This window comes from Nelumbo lutea, chromosome 4 (assembly GCF_056320005.1).
Source record: "Nelumbo lutea isolate HS-2025 chromosome 4, American lotus-T2T, whole genome shotgun sequence".
Classification (NCBI taxonomy): Eukaryota; Viridiplantae; Streptophyta; class Magnoliopsida; order Proteales; family Nelumbonaceae; genus Nelumbo; species Nelumbo lutea.
This window is the reverse complement of record NC_142687.1, coordinates 5,703,905-5,720,037: the sequence shown is the minus strand read 5'-3', so window position 1 is coordinate 5,720,037 and position 16,133 is coordinate 5,703,905. Positions and strand designations below refer to the sequence as shown.

General features: G+C 39.7%; 1 protein-coding gene and 1 long non-coding RNA gene across 2 annotated transcripts; both read left to right on the top strand.

Annotated features, from left to right (window-relative positions):
- Positions 1–1,806: 1,806 nt before the first annotated feature.
- CPI1 (cyclopropyl isomerase) lies at positions 1,807–15,617 on the top strand. The gene is made up of 8 exons (XM_088983620.1): positions 1,807–2,115; positions 2,196–2,335; positions 6,546–6,629; positions 7,027–7,068; positions 8,135–8,245; positions 9,771–9,962; positions 14,185–14,282; positions 15,079–15,617. Exons 1-8 carry the CDS (start codon positions 2,109–2,111, stop codon positions 15,251–15,253), a joined length of 849 nt encoding a protein of 282 aa, XP_088839746.1. The 5' UTR covers positions 1,807–2,108; the 3' UTR covers positions 15,254–15,617.
- LOC148853572 (uncharacterized) lies at positions 11,543–12,242 on the top strand. The gene is made up of 2 exons (XR_016112748.1): positions 11,543–11,715; positions 11,817–12,242. It is a non-coding gene; the product is annotated as an uncharacterized LOC148853572 (long non-coding RNA).
- Positions 15,618–16,133: the final 516 nt, after the last annotated feature.

The window sequence follows — 16,133 nt, the reverse complement described above, 5'->3', positions numbered from 1 at the left end:
GCAACCAAATGCAGTCTAATGTTTCAAATTTACATCATTTTCAACGCTATTGAGGACTTAAGGGATTATGAAGTACAAAAATTAAAGTTCATGAAAATTCGGTTCTTAACTTGTTATCTGACGCTTTATGTACCCGACTAAACACGGATACACGAGTGATGGGAATGTTTAGAATTCAAAATCACCATGTGATCTGTTTTTATTTCCTTCGGATGGTCAGCTAATTAATTTTTCATTTCCTCTCATTTATTAGTTTCTCTTATTATCTGTTCGATTTATCATCTAACTTGATTATTTTATATTTGAACGATGTATTTATGTAATTAGATCAGATTTAGATTTTATAATAAACATCAGTCTAATAATTTGATCAGATTTGGATGATGTATTTAGTTTTATGTCTTGTTTATTCTCATTGGACTCGGTTGCACTGTTTATACAGTTAATCAAATTTCAGATTGGAGTCGGATGCCGATTTATTGAATTGAAATCGGATTCACCTGAATCCGATCTGAGCCCAATACGACTTACGCTCAACTAACGGTGATATAACGGAAGGTAAGTTTTAGATAAAAATTGCATCTGACAGCGATGTCTATGGAAGTATAAAAAAGTGAAGGTGAATTTAAGATTATATGCCGAAAGTGAGGGGAGTTTAAGATAATAATAAAAAATAATGTGAGGGGCATTTTAGATAAAACACCTCCATTCAGCTGGATGAGGCATGGCAACAAGTGGAAGTGTCACCTCAGCCCTCCATTACCTGTCGAAGCTGGTTCTGAAGGGCATGGATTTGTGCTTGAACGTCTTTGACGCACTAGTCAATGTAGGGCATAATTGCTCTAGAATGATCCAAGTTCTCTTGTATGTGGGAGGGGCCTGGCTTGTTCCCATAGTGCTCAAACGCTCGCACGTCATGTGCCTTGAGAACATGGAGATCATTGAAGAGGTCACGAAGGTCAAAGACCGGTGGGGGAGAGGTGTGGTGTTGGCCTCCTGCCCTTGGAGGGGGGCTGTGGTGGCTTGAACGCCTGCTATTGTCCTAGTTGGTCACAATGTGACAGTGCTGTAGTTGTGATTCTTGCGATTGGCATGGGATCCTATGGGGTCGTCCACTCAATTGGGGAGTCGAGGGGTCTTGGAAGGGGGCTTGTTAGCCCGTCGGCTATTGCTATCGGAGTTCGAGGGATCGTCCCCTTCCAGGCCCTCCAAACGTTGGCATAGCGTGGTATGGGCATATCGTCCTCTATGTTGTACATGGCTTCTAGCGGGGTGGCTATTCTGTTGGTGGCTTTTTGTCAAGCGCCCTATGTTGTCTAATTGACGGGCCAGGTTGTCTAGCTTGCTTAGGACTAGCTCGAACTAGTTTATTGTGACTAAGTTTAGAATGTTAAGGACACTAGTCGATTAAGTTATATTAGTTTTTTCTTGAGGGAAAGGTTTGAAGGCATTTCCCACAGACGACGTCAATTTGTTGTTATCAAATATGGAGTTGAGGGCAACAACATAATTTTCAGCATTCAAGGCTAACTGATCCAACATGTTTAGAGAAAGATGTCCGAGGCCCAAAAAATTATCCTAGGAGCAAAGTCTTCGATAATCAAATTAATTGAGAGCTGTGAGGGATTGAACTAAGCAAAAGAAGAGAGATTAAGTTTTAGACTTCTAGTGTATATTTCCTCAATGTCGGAGTCCTATTTTATAGTCGACATTGCTTGAAAGAAATAGTAATTGAGAGCATATGGCGAACCGACATCACTTGTTAAGATGTATAAATTGGCCCAAATGAACTCCCCACAAGATTGCCCCTCATAACGTCCCACATCACATTCCTGATGTGTATTGAAAACATCTCTCTACGATAATCCAAAAAATTGTCATCATGGGGAGATGTTATCCATGCACGGCGGGGGTGTGCTGTGGGACCGGGTGAGGGTCTGATTTGAACTCGGCCGGGATGCATCTGACCCTCACTACGTGTCAAGATCTACAGGTCGAATACCACTGTATCAGTGGAGCTTAAAAGGGCTTTTTGTATTCACAGCTGTTCCGCCGAGATCCACTGCTCGAGGTGCTAAGTCTGCTGACGGCCAGATCATCAGAGTACAATGGGCGGTAAACTTTATCCTAAAATTTTTAGCTTAATCCTTATGGGGTTTATAGAAGTTGGCATCTTTTGATGGGATTATGCGCAGGTTTAGAGGTAGCTACGTCTTCGGATCTCTGGTTCTCTCCTAATCCGAGCAAGAGATGGGGAGAGATATTTTTCCTTTTGTACACTCCTTTCTGGCTCACACTCTGTCTTGGGATCGTTGTTCCGTACAAACTATACGAGGCATGTTCTGAATGTGTTTTCTCTCTAGTTAGCTCGATAGTTGTTTTTTCTTTATTTTAGTTACAAAAGAATTTAGTTATCCATTTGCAGTATGTAAAGAGGAATTTGCGTTTGTTTTAATTATCTAGAAATTATAATGCAAGTACATGTACACTTTATCTAAGATTATGGCTTCAATTTCGAGAGACTTTGATTGTTTTAAATGTTTAGTTTATAAATTGTACTATTGTAGTGAGACTTACCTGCTTTCATCGAAGCTGATATTTGCCGTGATTTTCAAATGGTACCTAGGAATTATTATGAATGGACCTTGGATTGCCTTCATTTCAAATCTGCATATTGGGTCTTTCAGGGAATAGTTTTAATATTGTTTTTTGTTGTAGAAATTGATTAGGGTTCTTTGGTTTGACTGCTTAGTATTGTTATACTTGAAGTTGACCTGGATTTGTGCATTATAGATAGCTTCTCAAATTAAACTAAGAATAGTTACTTGTTGATTGAGAGAAATGCAAAGCTTATCCCTTTGACCTTGGTGAGCTCATGTTTATTCCCCTTTGTATTATAAATGGATATAGGTGCACATGAAGGAGTTGAGATAGAATGGTATATACATACTATGACCTAGCAACAAGCTTACTATTTCTCATTTTTCTTTCCTTATGTTATTTTCTTTATTTTCATGAGATCAGTATTTCTTATGAAATTTAGAGAGTGGATGTTGCAAAATGCTTATGATTTTTTTCTTCATTTAATGGGGATTAGCATTCCTTAATCCTTATGAAATTCAAAGAGAGGGTATTGATGGTGCGCGATCCGACTATTCCTAGTTGGAGGGCGATCCGGACTCCAGATGGACAGCGAGATGGATTGATCTGCAAAACAGTCTATCAGGGGGTAGCTAACCCGACGAGGTCGCTCCGATGCTTAAGTTAGTAAGTATGTTGTAAATGCGAGCTGAATGCTTGAGAGCTTGAGTGCTAGAGAGTAGAGTAATCACACGTACCTTTGCCTTGAGATTCCGAGTCCTTATATACTGGAGTAGCCGTGGGCTTCACGAAAGAGCTCCAGGTTCTCCGGGCTATAGAGATAAGGTTGGTTTCGCTTTTGGTGGAGGGCGGTACGTAGATGAGGCTTATCGTCCAGTTCCGTTTTAGGCGGAACCGGGATGAGTTCTTATCGTGACCTCGGGAGATTCGGGATCTATTGGCTCATCGTGATCCCAAGAGATTCGGGATCTGTTGGGAAGGTCTTCGGAGTTGGTTATAAGATGCTTTGGCCCATTAGCTCTAAGCTAGAACTTCGATTCTTCAGTCCCAAACTGGACTGGATACCCGAGGTGCCTCTACGCCGAGGCGGGTTTGGAGCCGAGGTGGCTGGGTACCTGAATGGTGAATGTTGCGAACTGGGCTTGCCTGACTGTGTTGTCATCCTTTAATCAGATTGCGCCCCCTTCCTGTTAGGTCGTGATAAATCACCCTTCATCAATTGCCCTCCACTCCTCGTGCCAGGGGTCCCAACCGATTTTGTCATGTTGTTTATAGATTCCGCGGATGTCACAGAGCGTGCTTAATCGATTTCATCATCGGGTGTCGTGCAACCAGTTTTCATGGGAGCCGTTGGATCGCACAGGTCTCAGTTGTTGATCGCCATGCGGTGAACTATAAATAGGGGGCTGAAGGGCCCCTTTCCTTCGCCAAAAATCTTGTGATTGAGCTCTCCCGAGGTCGTGTCTGAGTCTTTCAGCGCACCTCTCTTTCCTTTGTGTTCAGAGGTTGTTTTCGTCCTTTTGGCGAGTTTGTCTTCTTTCATTAGTTTGTTCTCCTTTCCTTTTCCTATTCCAGTATGTCTAGTGCTAGTATAGATAGGCTTCTTAGTGATTCTAGCGAGCTCGAGGGTGCCGAGGTGTAGTCTTCGACTCCTGCTGGCGAGGTCAGCTCTTCGCCAGATAGTTCCTCTCCTCACCTCTTAGGAGAAACACCTTTTCCCAAAGTCGGGGCCATCTCGGCTTGAGGAACCTGAAGCTCGGGCGGAAGGACCGACCTCCAGAGAGGGGGTCCCATCTTCTTCTCGGGGTCGGGATCTGGATGACTTTGGGCCTTCCACTATGACCTCGGACAGGTTACTGTCCTTGGTAGCCCGTTATTGTCTTCCCGACAACTTTACTTTTAGTATTCCTTTGGGTCAGTACCCTTGGGTTCATAGTCACCATGATCTCATGGTTTTTGAAGAGTAGCTCGTAGCCGGGTTGCGCTTTCCACTCCACCCTTTCATTATAGAAATTATTAAGTTCTTTGATATTACCATCGACCAATTGCACCCAAACTCCATTCGAACCATAGTTGGTACGATCTCTTTGTTCAACGAGTATAACCGACCTCTTTCCTTAGACACCTTTAGTTCAATCTGTTTGATCAAGAAGAACTCCGCGTAGAGATACCCGACAGAGTTACTACATCTCCCCCTGCTCTGGATTCAAAATCCTGTTCGGCAGCCTGAACAAAGTACCGACTTGGAAGAGGAGGTACTTCTTCATCTGGAACCCTGAGGGGTGGCCCTTCCCGACTCACTGGCGAGTGGCCATCAAGGACCTCGGGGTGAGGCTAGATGCGGAGACCAGGGTGGTCGTTAACTCCTGGAGGGACCTCGGCCTAGAAATGAAAGATTTCTTGGCCGAGGAGAAGCTTTTACGAGTTGGGCTAAGTCCTCCTGGTAGGCCTCCACCTCAGCGCTCATATTACTCTTTCTCATTTTGTACTCACGTCAAGTCGTGACTAACTGCTTCCTTTTTCTCTTGCAAAAGCTATGCCGAACGTCGATGCAAAAAACCTTATGAGGAGCTTCCAAAGGGGGAAGAAAAGGAAGGCCTCAAAGAAGTCTCGTCGGGAGGCCGGCCCTTTAGTTCCCGCCCCACCCGAGGTCGCTGCGTAGGAGCCGATCTCGGCTGACCTTCCGGAGGAGGAGATCCGTCTCCAACCTCCTGTCGTGGACCTGGATGAAGACTAGGACGAGGGAGCTTCGCCTCGCGAGCCCGAGAGTGCTTCAGTGCCCGAGCCTCAGTTCTCGAAGGAGAGCATAATGATCCCGCGGCTCGGACTCCTCAAAAGTAAAGACAACGTTTTTCCTTTTAAAGTCGCAGAATGGGCTGACATGCCCACAAGTCAGTTCGAGGGCAGGGCTGCCAGTTACTGCATGGTGGTGAGTACCTCAGTGGTGGTCATCTTGACGCTTTTTCTGGTGTGGCTGGAGGATGCCATTGAAGTTGAAGTTGAGCTTGAAGCTGCAAAGAGATAGGAATGATCTTTTGATCGAATTCCCACAGACGACGCCAATTGATGGTGCACGATCTGACTACTCCTAGCCGGAGGACGATCTGGACTCCAGATGGACGGCGAGCTAGATCGATCTGCAAAATAGTCTATCAGAGAACCCAGGGTAGCTAACCCGGCGAGGTCGCTCTGATGCTTAAGTCAGTAAGTATGTTGTAAATGCGAGTTGAATGCTTGAGAGCTCGAGTGCTAGAGAGTAGAGTGATCACGTGTACCTTTGCCTTGAGATTTCGAGTCCTTATATACTGGAGTAGTCGTGGGCTTCACGAAAGAGCTCCGGGTTCTCCGAGCTGTAGAGATAAGGTTGGTTCCGCTTTTGGAGGAGGGCGGTACGTGGATGAGGCTTATCGTCCATCTCTGATTCAGGCGGAACCGGGATGAGTTCTTATCGTGACATTGGGAGATTCGGGATCCGTTGGCTCATCGTGATCCCAAGAGATTCGGGATCCGTTTGGAAGGTCTTTGGAGTTGGTTATACGACGCTTCGGCCCGTTAGCTCTGAGCTGGAACTTCGATTCTTCAGTCCCGAATTGGATTGGATACCCGAGATGCCTCTACGCCAAGGTGGGTTTGGAGCTGAGATGGCTGGGTACCGAAATGCGAATGTTGCGAACAAGGCTTGCCTGGCTGAGTTGTCATCCTTTAATCAGATCGCGCTTACGTGTCCCCTTCCTGTTAGGTTGTGCCAAATCACCCTTCATCAGGTATAATTGAGTTTTCAACATTTTTTATGGTATGAGGATGACAAGTACTTTCTTTCCTAGATAACTTTTTTGGATAGATTCTTGCGCAGATAACTTGAAAGATACATGATTGCCCCTTTTATTTTTAATTCTCTTGTTAATAATCATATTGTAATGACATATTTCTATGTTAATAAACAGAACTTTACTGAATTGGAATACCTGCTACTTGGACTGGTGTCTGCAGTTCCGTCTTTCTTAATACCACTTTTATTTGTTGGGAAGGTCAGCCTTTCATTTATCTTACTCTTGCAACTTTTATTTTCTTTTTTATCAATACTATTTTCTGCTGTCTTCTCATGGTATGTTTATTATTCACTTTCTTGATTTGGAACAACTCATTATTCCCTTATTACTACTTTCACTGTCTTTCAGATTTTAATCCTCTAGATACTGAAACTGATTTTGAGTTTCAAATTCTAAAAATTTCTATACTTTTGGTTAGGTTTAATGTCTTATTCACTTTATTTATTCATTGAATAGGAACATCCATTTTTTTTTTTGAATAGGAAAATCCATTATGTCTTCTTTTATTAGTTGATGGAATGATGAGTCCATGCAGTAGTTTACTTGTTATTGTTTTCCAATTTTCTTAAATTTCATGGAGCATTTTGTCCCACAGGTTGATAGGGGTGTGTGTTGGAAGGAACGCTACTGGGTAAAGGTATGTATTTTAGATTGCCTAATTCTTACTACACGCAAATATAAACATGGCATGTTCCCAATGAAAAGACAAAACATACCATATATGTAATGATAAAATTTGTCCTTAAATAGTTTGTTTCTTCAAACAAGTACTTTTTGTCCGTTAGTTGGGGAAATGGGATGTAACTGAATCACCACCTGAATGGAACATTATGAAAACGAGTAAATAAATGTAAAGATAATTAACCTGTCAATATAAACATTTCATTTGCACTTTCCAAGAGCCTTTTTATATATAAAGTAGAAGACATTGACTAGGGAACGGTCTACTGTTTACCCAGTCTGTTTTGATAATATTGATGGTGTAAATGCTTCTACTGTTTTTATCTGGTTTCCTAAGAACTGGGATGAACAGTAAGTTTAAGGCTTTGACCTTGGTAGCTGATTTGATCATTTTTTATATTCCTGGCAATCTGAAACTCTTCTCTTCCAATTGGAAAGTGAATATATGTAAATAATGATGGCTTCATTTTAACTTCACAACATAGATATAACTTAATGGAAAGATGGGCACACTTGGGCTTAAAACTGTTGTGCCTAATGATTAGGCCTGGGGCCGGCCAGCAGCTTAAGTCTGTTGCTAGAATCATGCCAATGGTATGGACTATGGATATCTATTTTCTTTTACTTTACAGGTGTTGTTTTGATTTTTTTTTTCAATGAATTTGTTTCAGTTTGTTCATCAGCTGTGTTTATGTGCTGACTGATATGCAATGCCCAATCCAGGATAGCTATGCTAATAACAAATTATATTTTGAATTAATAGTAATAAAATTCCATGCAAATTTGTGATCTTTGATTTCTTTTAGTTATGATTGACACATAAAAGGAGCTTTTTTGTATTCAATTTGTATATACAGAAGTTTTTTCTGATCTATTTGGTAGTTATATCTGTTGACATTAGTTATCCCTTGTCCAGTTACAGATGTTCCACTCACCAATCTATTGGCTTTGGTTCTCAACTTCTTTAGCAAGTGAGGTTTCCTAGTAAATTACTAGTGACAATGACTATTTTATTCTGGCAGGCCAGTATCTGGATTGTAATCTTCAGTTATGTTGGTAACTACTTTTGGACACATTATTTCTTCTCGGTTTTGGGAGCTTCATATACCTTTCCATCATGGAAGATGAACAATGTAAGCCACAAAATTGTTTGACTTTGTTGCTAGTTCCTTTTATTGGAGTATTTTTTTTCCTTTCTTGTTACAATTTTAGTAATGTTTCATGATGTGGCTCTTCTTGTAAACAAGACAAAACTAGTTTCTATTTCTGCAGTCATTCTTTCAATGCATTTGATGGAGGGTTTTGTAACCTTCTGTATATCTAGGCCCTGATTCTAGGGTGAAAAAAAGAGACAATGAAGGTGCTAGCTGGCCTGCTGGTAAAAAAGAAACAGTCAAGGTGCTAGCTAGCCTGCTGGTAAAAAAGAAACAGTCAAGGTGCTAGCTAGCCTGCTGGTAAGATCTCTGGCTGGTTGTAGCGGAGACCTGGGATTAAGTCCTGCCTTCACTAAGGTTGGGGGTCTAGGGTTTGGGGGAGGGATACCCCCATTATGTAGTCCATTACCAATGCATACAAATAAGGATGTTGGAGAGAAATAACATACAGTCTAGCAGGTGGCTTTTGGACTTCGCATTTAATTCTTACAAAGAACATGTAAATGTCTAGTTAGGTAACTTCTATCTGATGACCTTATTGGACTTCCTGGCTTCCACAAGCTAATTTACTTTTTGGATATTTGAACACATGAAGTGTATATCTCTCCAAGTTTGTTTACAATTCAAGTGAGGTTTCTTCATTATATGGTGTCAGTATTTGGAAGGGGATCATGTGTTTTCTGTTTTCAGCAGTCTTTTCTGGGGTTTACTAAGTTCAAGGTAGGGGAGAGTTCAAGAAATAGATTTTTAGAAGATGATTGGAGTGATGCTGAAAAGTTATGTGATGCACATCCCAGGCCAGAGGTTGAGTTCTAAAGACATTACCATTGATTAATTCTTTGAATTTAGGGGTAACAGGGTTGTTTAGTTTCTTTCTTATGGAAGACTTTTGCTGGAGCAGCTGGGCAAGGAGTGCATTTTCTACTAAGCTTGAATCTGAACAATTTTCTCCTTAGGACCCTGACTCAAGATGGTGGAAGGAATGCACCAATGGTTGCTTTATAGTTAAGTCTTATTACATGTGCAATGGCATTTAATTGTGATGGTAATGTACAATTGTAATGAAGAGGATTTTAGATGTTTGTTTATCTCACGCAGAGTTGCTGAAATTTTTTGGGGCGGTTGCTTTTCATTGTATAGATTACAAGCGTTTTGGCTTGTTCATCCCCATGAAACCTTTTCTTCTTGGCCATATCTCCAAGGAAGTACGAAGGCAAAAGTTTTTGTGTTCCTTTTTCTATATGCAGAGCTATTTGAAGAAGAAAAAAAAAGCAATGGAATACTTTTCAATGGGAAGAGGAATCATGGAAGATTATGTGCTGATATTAGAAATTGGATTTTGGTGTAGTTTTTAGTTTGCTTTTGATTTTAATTGTTTCAGTTGGGATATCAGCTCATCACCCCCTCCTTGCTATGCATTCTCATTTTATATTGATGAAATTTCTTTTGATTATTATCAAAATGGAAAAGTTTACTTATATACATTTCTTCCTATGCTGCGCAGGTTCCACACACAACATTCCTTCTCACTCATGTTTGTTTCCTATTTTACCATGTGACATCAAATATAACACTTCGTAGGCTACGGTATTCTATTGCAGACCTACCAGAGCAAATTCAGTGGGTTACTGAGGCTGCCTGGATTTTGGCTCTTTCTTATTTCATAGCGTACTTGGAGACTTTAGCAATTTCTAATGTAAGTGATCCTGTAATACTATGATTTTCCCACATCATTATCATTTCCATCATATTTGGCATTGCTGTTATCATCCCCATCATCATCAAAGTTCTCAATTCTGGTTTTGAGGAAACCTTTTTTGCTTCAGAAGTGACAACACTTTATGAGAAATTTAGGAAGAAACCTCCAAACGGAGTAGGAATTTTCAACTTGATGATGGAAACAATTACAAAATGAAATCATGTAGTAAAACCACCAAAATGTTAATGCAATGCATTATCAATACTAAAAGACTGAGATACCACATAAAATGAAAATGTCAAGGTTAAGGAATGGAAGTATTCATTATAGCCATGTAGTATACATTGACATGCAAATTATATCAGTGCAACTATGAGTTTATCAAAATATCTCTCATTTCCACCAACATTTGGTAAAGCTTGTAATGCAAATAATTAGTTCTTAACTACTTGAAGCAATGCAAATAAGGAAAAAAAGAGATTGTGGGTTTTACATGCTTGAAAATGCTTTATATGTTTGCTTTTATTTTTAAATTTTCATTTGAATACACTTTACATGTTATGTTTATGTATTTTAATTTTAGATAATAGGTTTTTTAAATCATTTATTTTAAAATATAAGTTTATATTTTTATTAACATTATGTTTAATATATTTTTAATATTTTTGCATTTTTTATTTCTTTTTGGAATTCTCTGACTTTTTTTTTTATTTTTTAGCTTTTTTTTTTGTAATTTTGCGCCTTTCATAAAAAGTCGTGCGCCTTGCCTTGCGCCTCAGGCGCAAATTGGCCCTAGCGCTTTTAAAACACTGGGTAACTTTCATTTCAAGGCAAAAAGGGGGGAGGGGAATGTACATGAGAGAATGTAGAACCAAGAAACAAAAAGGCCTCTAGTGACATCAAGAATTACATAGACAATGTATTTGCACTGACAAAAAATCCCTATCCACCCCAGATTTGGCTAGAGTATCAGCAACTGAATTCATTGCCCTTGGATCGATCTAAAAGAGAAGTTCAAGGAGGCTGAAAGGTTGCAAATCTCTTATAGGAAGCCAACAAGTCTCCAAGGGCCAAGGCCCATCCAATAGTGTTCCTAGAATCACCACTGCAATTACTATTAGCTTTTCTTATAATTTCATTCTTCATTGGTTGGATCTATTGCCCATTGGAAACATTAAATATAGACTTGTGAGGTATGTAGCTGTGGGTATGCTGCTGACCTGTTGAAAGTTTGAAACTGCAGTAAGGGGACATGGAGAACTTGAACATTGAGATCATCATCATCATCATCCTCCAAGCTTTGTCCCAACTCTATGGGGTCAGCTACATGAATCCTGTTTCACCAAGGAATCAACATAACTAGTATTGAGATGGACAAGTGGCAGGGATAGGAAGCAAATATATGTACTTGATTCAAGCCCTCTAATCCCTGGAAAGGCATCACCCACATCTACAACTATTTTATTGATTTAACTAGATTTTAGGTGGAAATGGAATAGAATTAAATTCTGGACTGACCTTTGGTGGGGTGAAAGGCCTTTTGCTGAACCTTTCCTCCTTTATTTGGTGTGTCTCAGAATAAGAGTGCCACTCGATCCTTTTGTCTAAACAAGGAACCACGTGGAATTTGTCTTCTAGAAGGCCTCTTAGTGAAGCTGAGATTTCTGAAGTTGTGGAGCTCTTGGATTCTCTTAAGAGGTCTAAATGTCCCCCTTTGCTTGTGACCATATCTGGAAAGTCCACCCATCTAGTAAGTTCTCTACTAATTCCTTTTTTTAATTCCCTTAGACACCTATTTTCCCACTAAGAAGGTGTGGAAAATCAGCTGATCAGCTTCTCATCCATTGCCAGTAGCAAGACGTTTGTGGCATGCTTTTTTCTTTATGGCCAAGACTTAAGAGGTAGCAAGATGGCCAGGTAGATTTGGAACTGTATTCCATTTGCCATCTGCTGGAATATTTGGAAGGAAAGGAATAGAAGATTATTTGAAGACAAGGCCTGGTGGCAGCTGTTGGTAATCTGTCTGAGACTGGGTTTTGGTGTTGCCTGAATTTGCACAAGTCAAGAAAGAAGATCTTGGAGACAGACTTTGGGAGGTGTTGGGATTACAAATATGTAATTTGGACGACTGGTTATGATCTATCTTTCTTTTTGTTTTTTTATTTTTTATTTTTTTTATTTTTTTTCCATTGTTGCATTGTATCTAGGTGTTGCCTTAAAACCTAATCAGACGAATTTTTTCCTTTTAATGAAAGTTTTACTTTTACTGTAAAATAATGCTTTTTTAAATCTGATGAGATATAATAGTTGGGCTGCTCTTGAGAATATCCAAGATGTGCTATGTTAGTGGCAAGTGAGAGGTTTAGGCAACAGAGGAAAAATATACTGCGGTACAATCACACATGCAATCATGTGGGAGGTGTGGGAAGAGGGAAGCAGGAGAAATTTTCATAATAAGGCTGGTTCTTATCAAGAGCGGGAAGCACACATTTTTCATTTGTATAACTTGTAGGTTATGAATTCTGAGGCTTTTAGCGGCATCTCTTTGGGAGACCTCCAAAGGAAGTTTGTGGAGATTTTTCAGTTACTCTGATGTCCCTATCCTTGGTTCGGAGTCTGTGGACCTCAATCAGGGTGTAGGTGGTAGGCTTAATTTTGATTGCATTTATGTGGGCAACCATGGTGAGGCTGGCACTGGAGGTGTGTTCTTGATGGGTGGCAGCATTTGCTGGGCCTTTAGTGGGCCAATTGGGATTGCTGATTCTTCTGAAGCTGAAATCTTAGCTGCTCTAACAGGGCTAAGGACTGCTAAACAGCTGGTCATGTTGTCCTTATCTGTATAAGGTGATTCAACAAATAAAATCAAATGGTTAGAAAGAGGACAGTGGTCCTTGGAGGTTGGCTCATTTTTTGACTGAAGCCAGGGATATGGTGGCATTGATGCAAGTTGGGCTAAGATGGATTCTGAAGGAGCTTAATGAGGTGGCCGATTTGTTAGCTAAGGTGAGTGTGCATAGGGAAAATCTGCCTCTAAAGGTTTATGGGATTTTTTTTGGCCTTTTGTGTTTGATTTGTGCATTTCCTCTCATGTACAACTTGCCTTATTCTTTTTGAATATATATCAGTTATCTTTCTCAAAAAAAATAAAAAAAAAGATTCATCCAAAGCCTAAAGGAACTTATAGGTTATAGCGCTAGGTATAAGAGGTGACTGAACAGGTAAAAGTTTTAACTCTTTCAAGTTTCAAGATGATTAAGTCTTCTGCAAAAAACTTCAGTTATGGTATCCATAGGAATAGGTAATTTGATAGGAGGTGGAAGGATGTCATGTTAAGGTAGTGATATAAGAATTGAAGATTCATTTTTATAGAAGGTATATCCCTTGATAGAGTTGAATGCCATTAACATGTTTTGTATAGCCTACTCCAAATGACATCAACAAGAGATTGCTGATTTACTGACCAATGAGCATAAAGTGTGCAGAAAAAAAATCAGAACTATGATTTATCCCCCAAATTCAGATATATTAAGTGTTCCCTTTCATCCAGTTCTCTCATGTAGAAGATCATGGATTTGGAAATTATGAAGATTTGATACTAAATAGTTTGTTTTGGGAAAGAATGAGCGATCCTGACTATCCTTGCCCTTTTCTGCATAACAGAAAACTTTATTTGAATGAGTGTCTGGGCTATGAACCAAGTCATGGGAGATTGGGAGCACCGGAGAGGAAGTCCAAAGTTGCATCTTTTTTCTCTTTTGGGATACTTCTTGTACCTTTTTCTCTGATCAGTTCGATTCTCCAAATTTGCAACACTTTGTATCTGAATAAATTGCCTGATTTAACCTAGCTCTCTAAGTCACTAAAATAATATGAATCTCACCTAATCATGGATGTCTAGATGTGATGGCCATTCATTCCATTCTACTCTACAAATCAAATCTTTTGTTGGTAATGAATTCTTGTGAGAAATTGAGAATACTGTCAGAAAGAGAATTATGTATCTCATAGTAAACTCCCTTTTTTGGCTACTAAAGTGAACTCCCATTTGGTAAATGCATGATAGAGTATTAGCTTTGTTATTGAGGTAAAGTATTTTATAAGGCAGTGCTTGCCTCAGCCAATGAAAGTCTGATAGAATTTTGTTTGAAATGTTTATTGGCACAAGAAGCACTGAATCATATTGCTTGTTGGTAATACTTGTCTCCTCCAACATTTGCAGTTCCCTTATTATCAATTTGTGGACCGAGCATCAATGTACAAAGTAGGATCCTTATTTTATGCAATTTATTTTGTCGTAAGCTTCCCAATGTTTTTGAGGTAAGAATTTATCGTGCATTTTTTCTGCACTTCCCTTTTGTAGTTTACCAATTGTGTTCTAATATGACTGAAAAAGCTAGCATGGTATGCTTGTTGAACGGTGACCCCCTGTACTATGGGGTCAGTGGCAATTACCCCCTCAACTTTCATTTGTGACAAAGGCCCCCTTGAACTTTCCTTACTTTCTTTTCCTTGCCCATTTCTCTTAGGCTTGTTTGGTTTTAAGGAAAAAGTAAGGAAAGGAAAGGAAAGGAAAGGAAAGGAAAGGAAACCTTTATAAATATTGTATAGGTTTTCCTGCATTTCTCTTTCTTTCCCTACTTTTTCCTTCAAACCAAACGTGGCCTTAAAACTCTAATTGACCCAAAAATAACACACACACACACTATATTATTATTTCATGACTTGTATTTAGAGGGCTCTGGCATTTTATGTGTAAGAACCATTGTTTGCATGGCAGTTGTGCTTGAAAACCCAAACCATCCCAATATTAGATCAATCCGAGTGGCCTGTGAACAGTAGAAACATTGATTGGAAGATTGTTGCCATATGGCATTTGGACTTCTTTCCAGTCATTTTTCATGCTATTTTCTATTTATTCTGTTGTGCATATTTTATTTCTTGGATGTTCATTGATGAGTTCTTATAAATATGATTATGGATTCCGGATTTCCCAGCATGATGGTCCAAATTGATGATAAGTGCCACATGTACATCTAAAACATGTGGAGTAAATTCGTAGAGACCTTTTAAGTTGTTTTCTGAATTTCTTGAATGAAACCAAACTTTGTAACAGGATTGACGAAAAAGCTGGTGATACGTGGGACCTGCCTAGAGTGGCTGTTGATGCTCTGGGTGCAGCAATGCTAGTGACGATAATACTTGATTTATGGCGTATCTTTCTGGGACCCATAGTTCCAGTTGCAGAAAATAAACGGTGTTCTCAGCAAGGACTCCCTTGGTTTTCTTGACATTCTGAAAGTTGCTTGAGAAGCTCTAAGTTTAAGTTTGCAACTGCAGAAAAATGGGGTTAATGGTTATCACTTTATCCTCATGTGCTGAAGTAGCATGCATGCAGAAAAATGGGACCGTTTCGGTTGCAAAATGATGACTGGGGACCAGCTGACGGAAGTAATTAGTCTTAGAATCAAGCCTTAGTTTTGCTTTTTGGTCTAAACCCTACCCATTTATGAAAGGGTTGATGCTTGTTCTAAATACTGAACTGAAACACCCCTCTCTTGGGATAAGACCATCCTTGTCAGAAGCATCAGACGTTATCTCTAACAGAGGAAGTAAGAAGTTTAATATACCCATCACGGACAAATTAGGCTTTAATCAGATTGCTGGATTTCTTTAAAGTAAGGGTAAAAGACTTGAGGCTCCCTTAATATTTCATTTAAATACTGAAACATCCCCTCGTTTTTCAAAATGGACTTAACCTCCCTTCTCAAAAGATATCAGCAACAAAAACCTCCCATTTGTTAAACCTCTATTCATGTCTGTTAGAACGTGATGTCATGTGCAGTTTTTAAGTTTTTGTTTTTGAATTTCCAACTTTGCCCTCTATTACCTCTTTGCATATTTGATTGTCTTATATGAATAAAAAAAAAAACCCTTTCACCGAGTAAAGGAAGACGATGTCTAATTCACCACCGCAATGGTGCTTCAAAGTGATATGAAACAAAAAGCCATCAGTCGCTGAGATGGCCAATGGATCAGATAAAAGATCAAGATATTTGAGTTGTGGTTCTTTGAGAGTGTTGTTTAGAGCAGCTCTTACCTTGTTTGGCGACAAGTCAGAGAACCATAGAGCTTTGATGTGATGAAGAGATGCTTTCTGTCCACACCTGT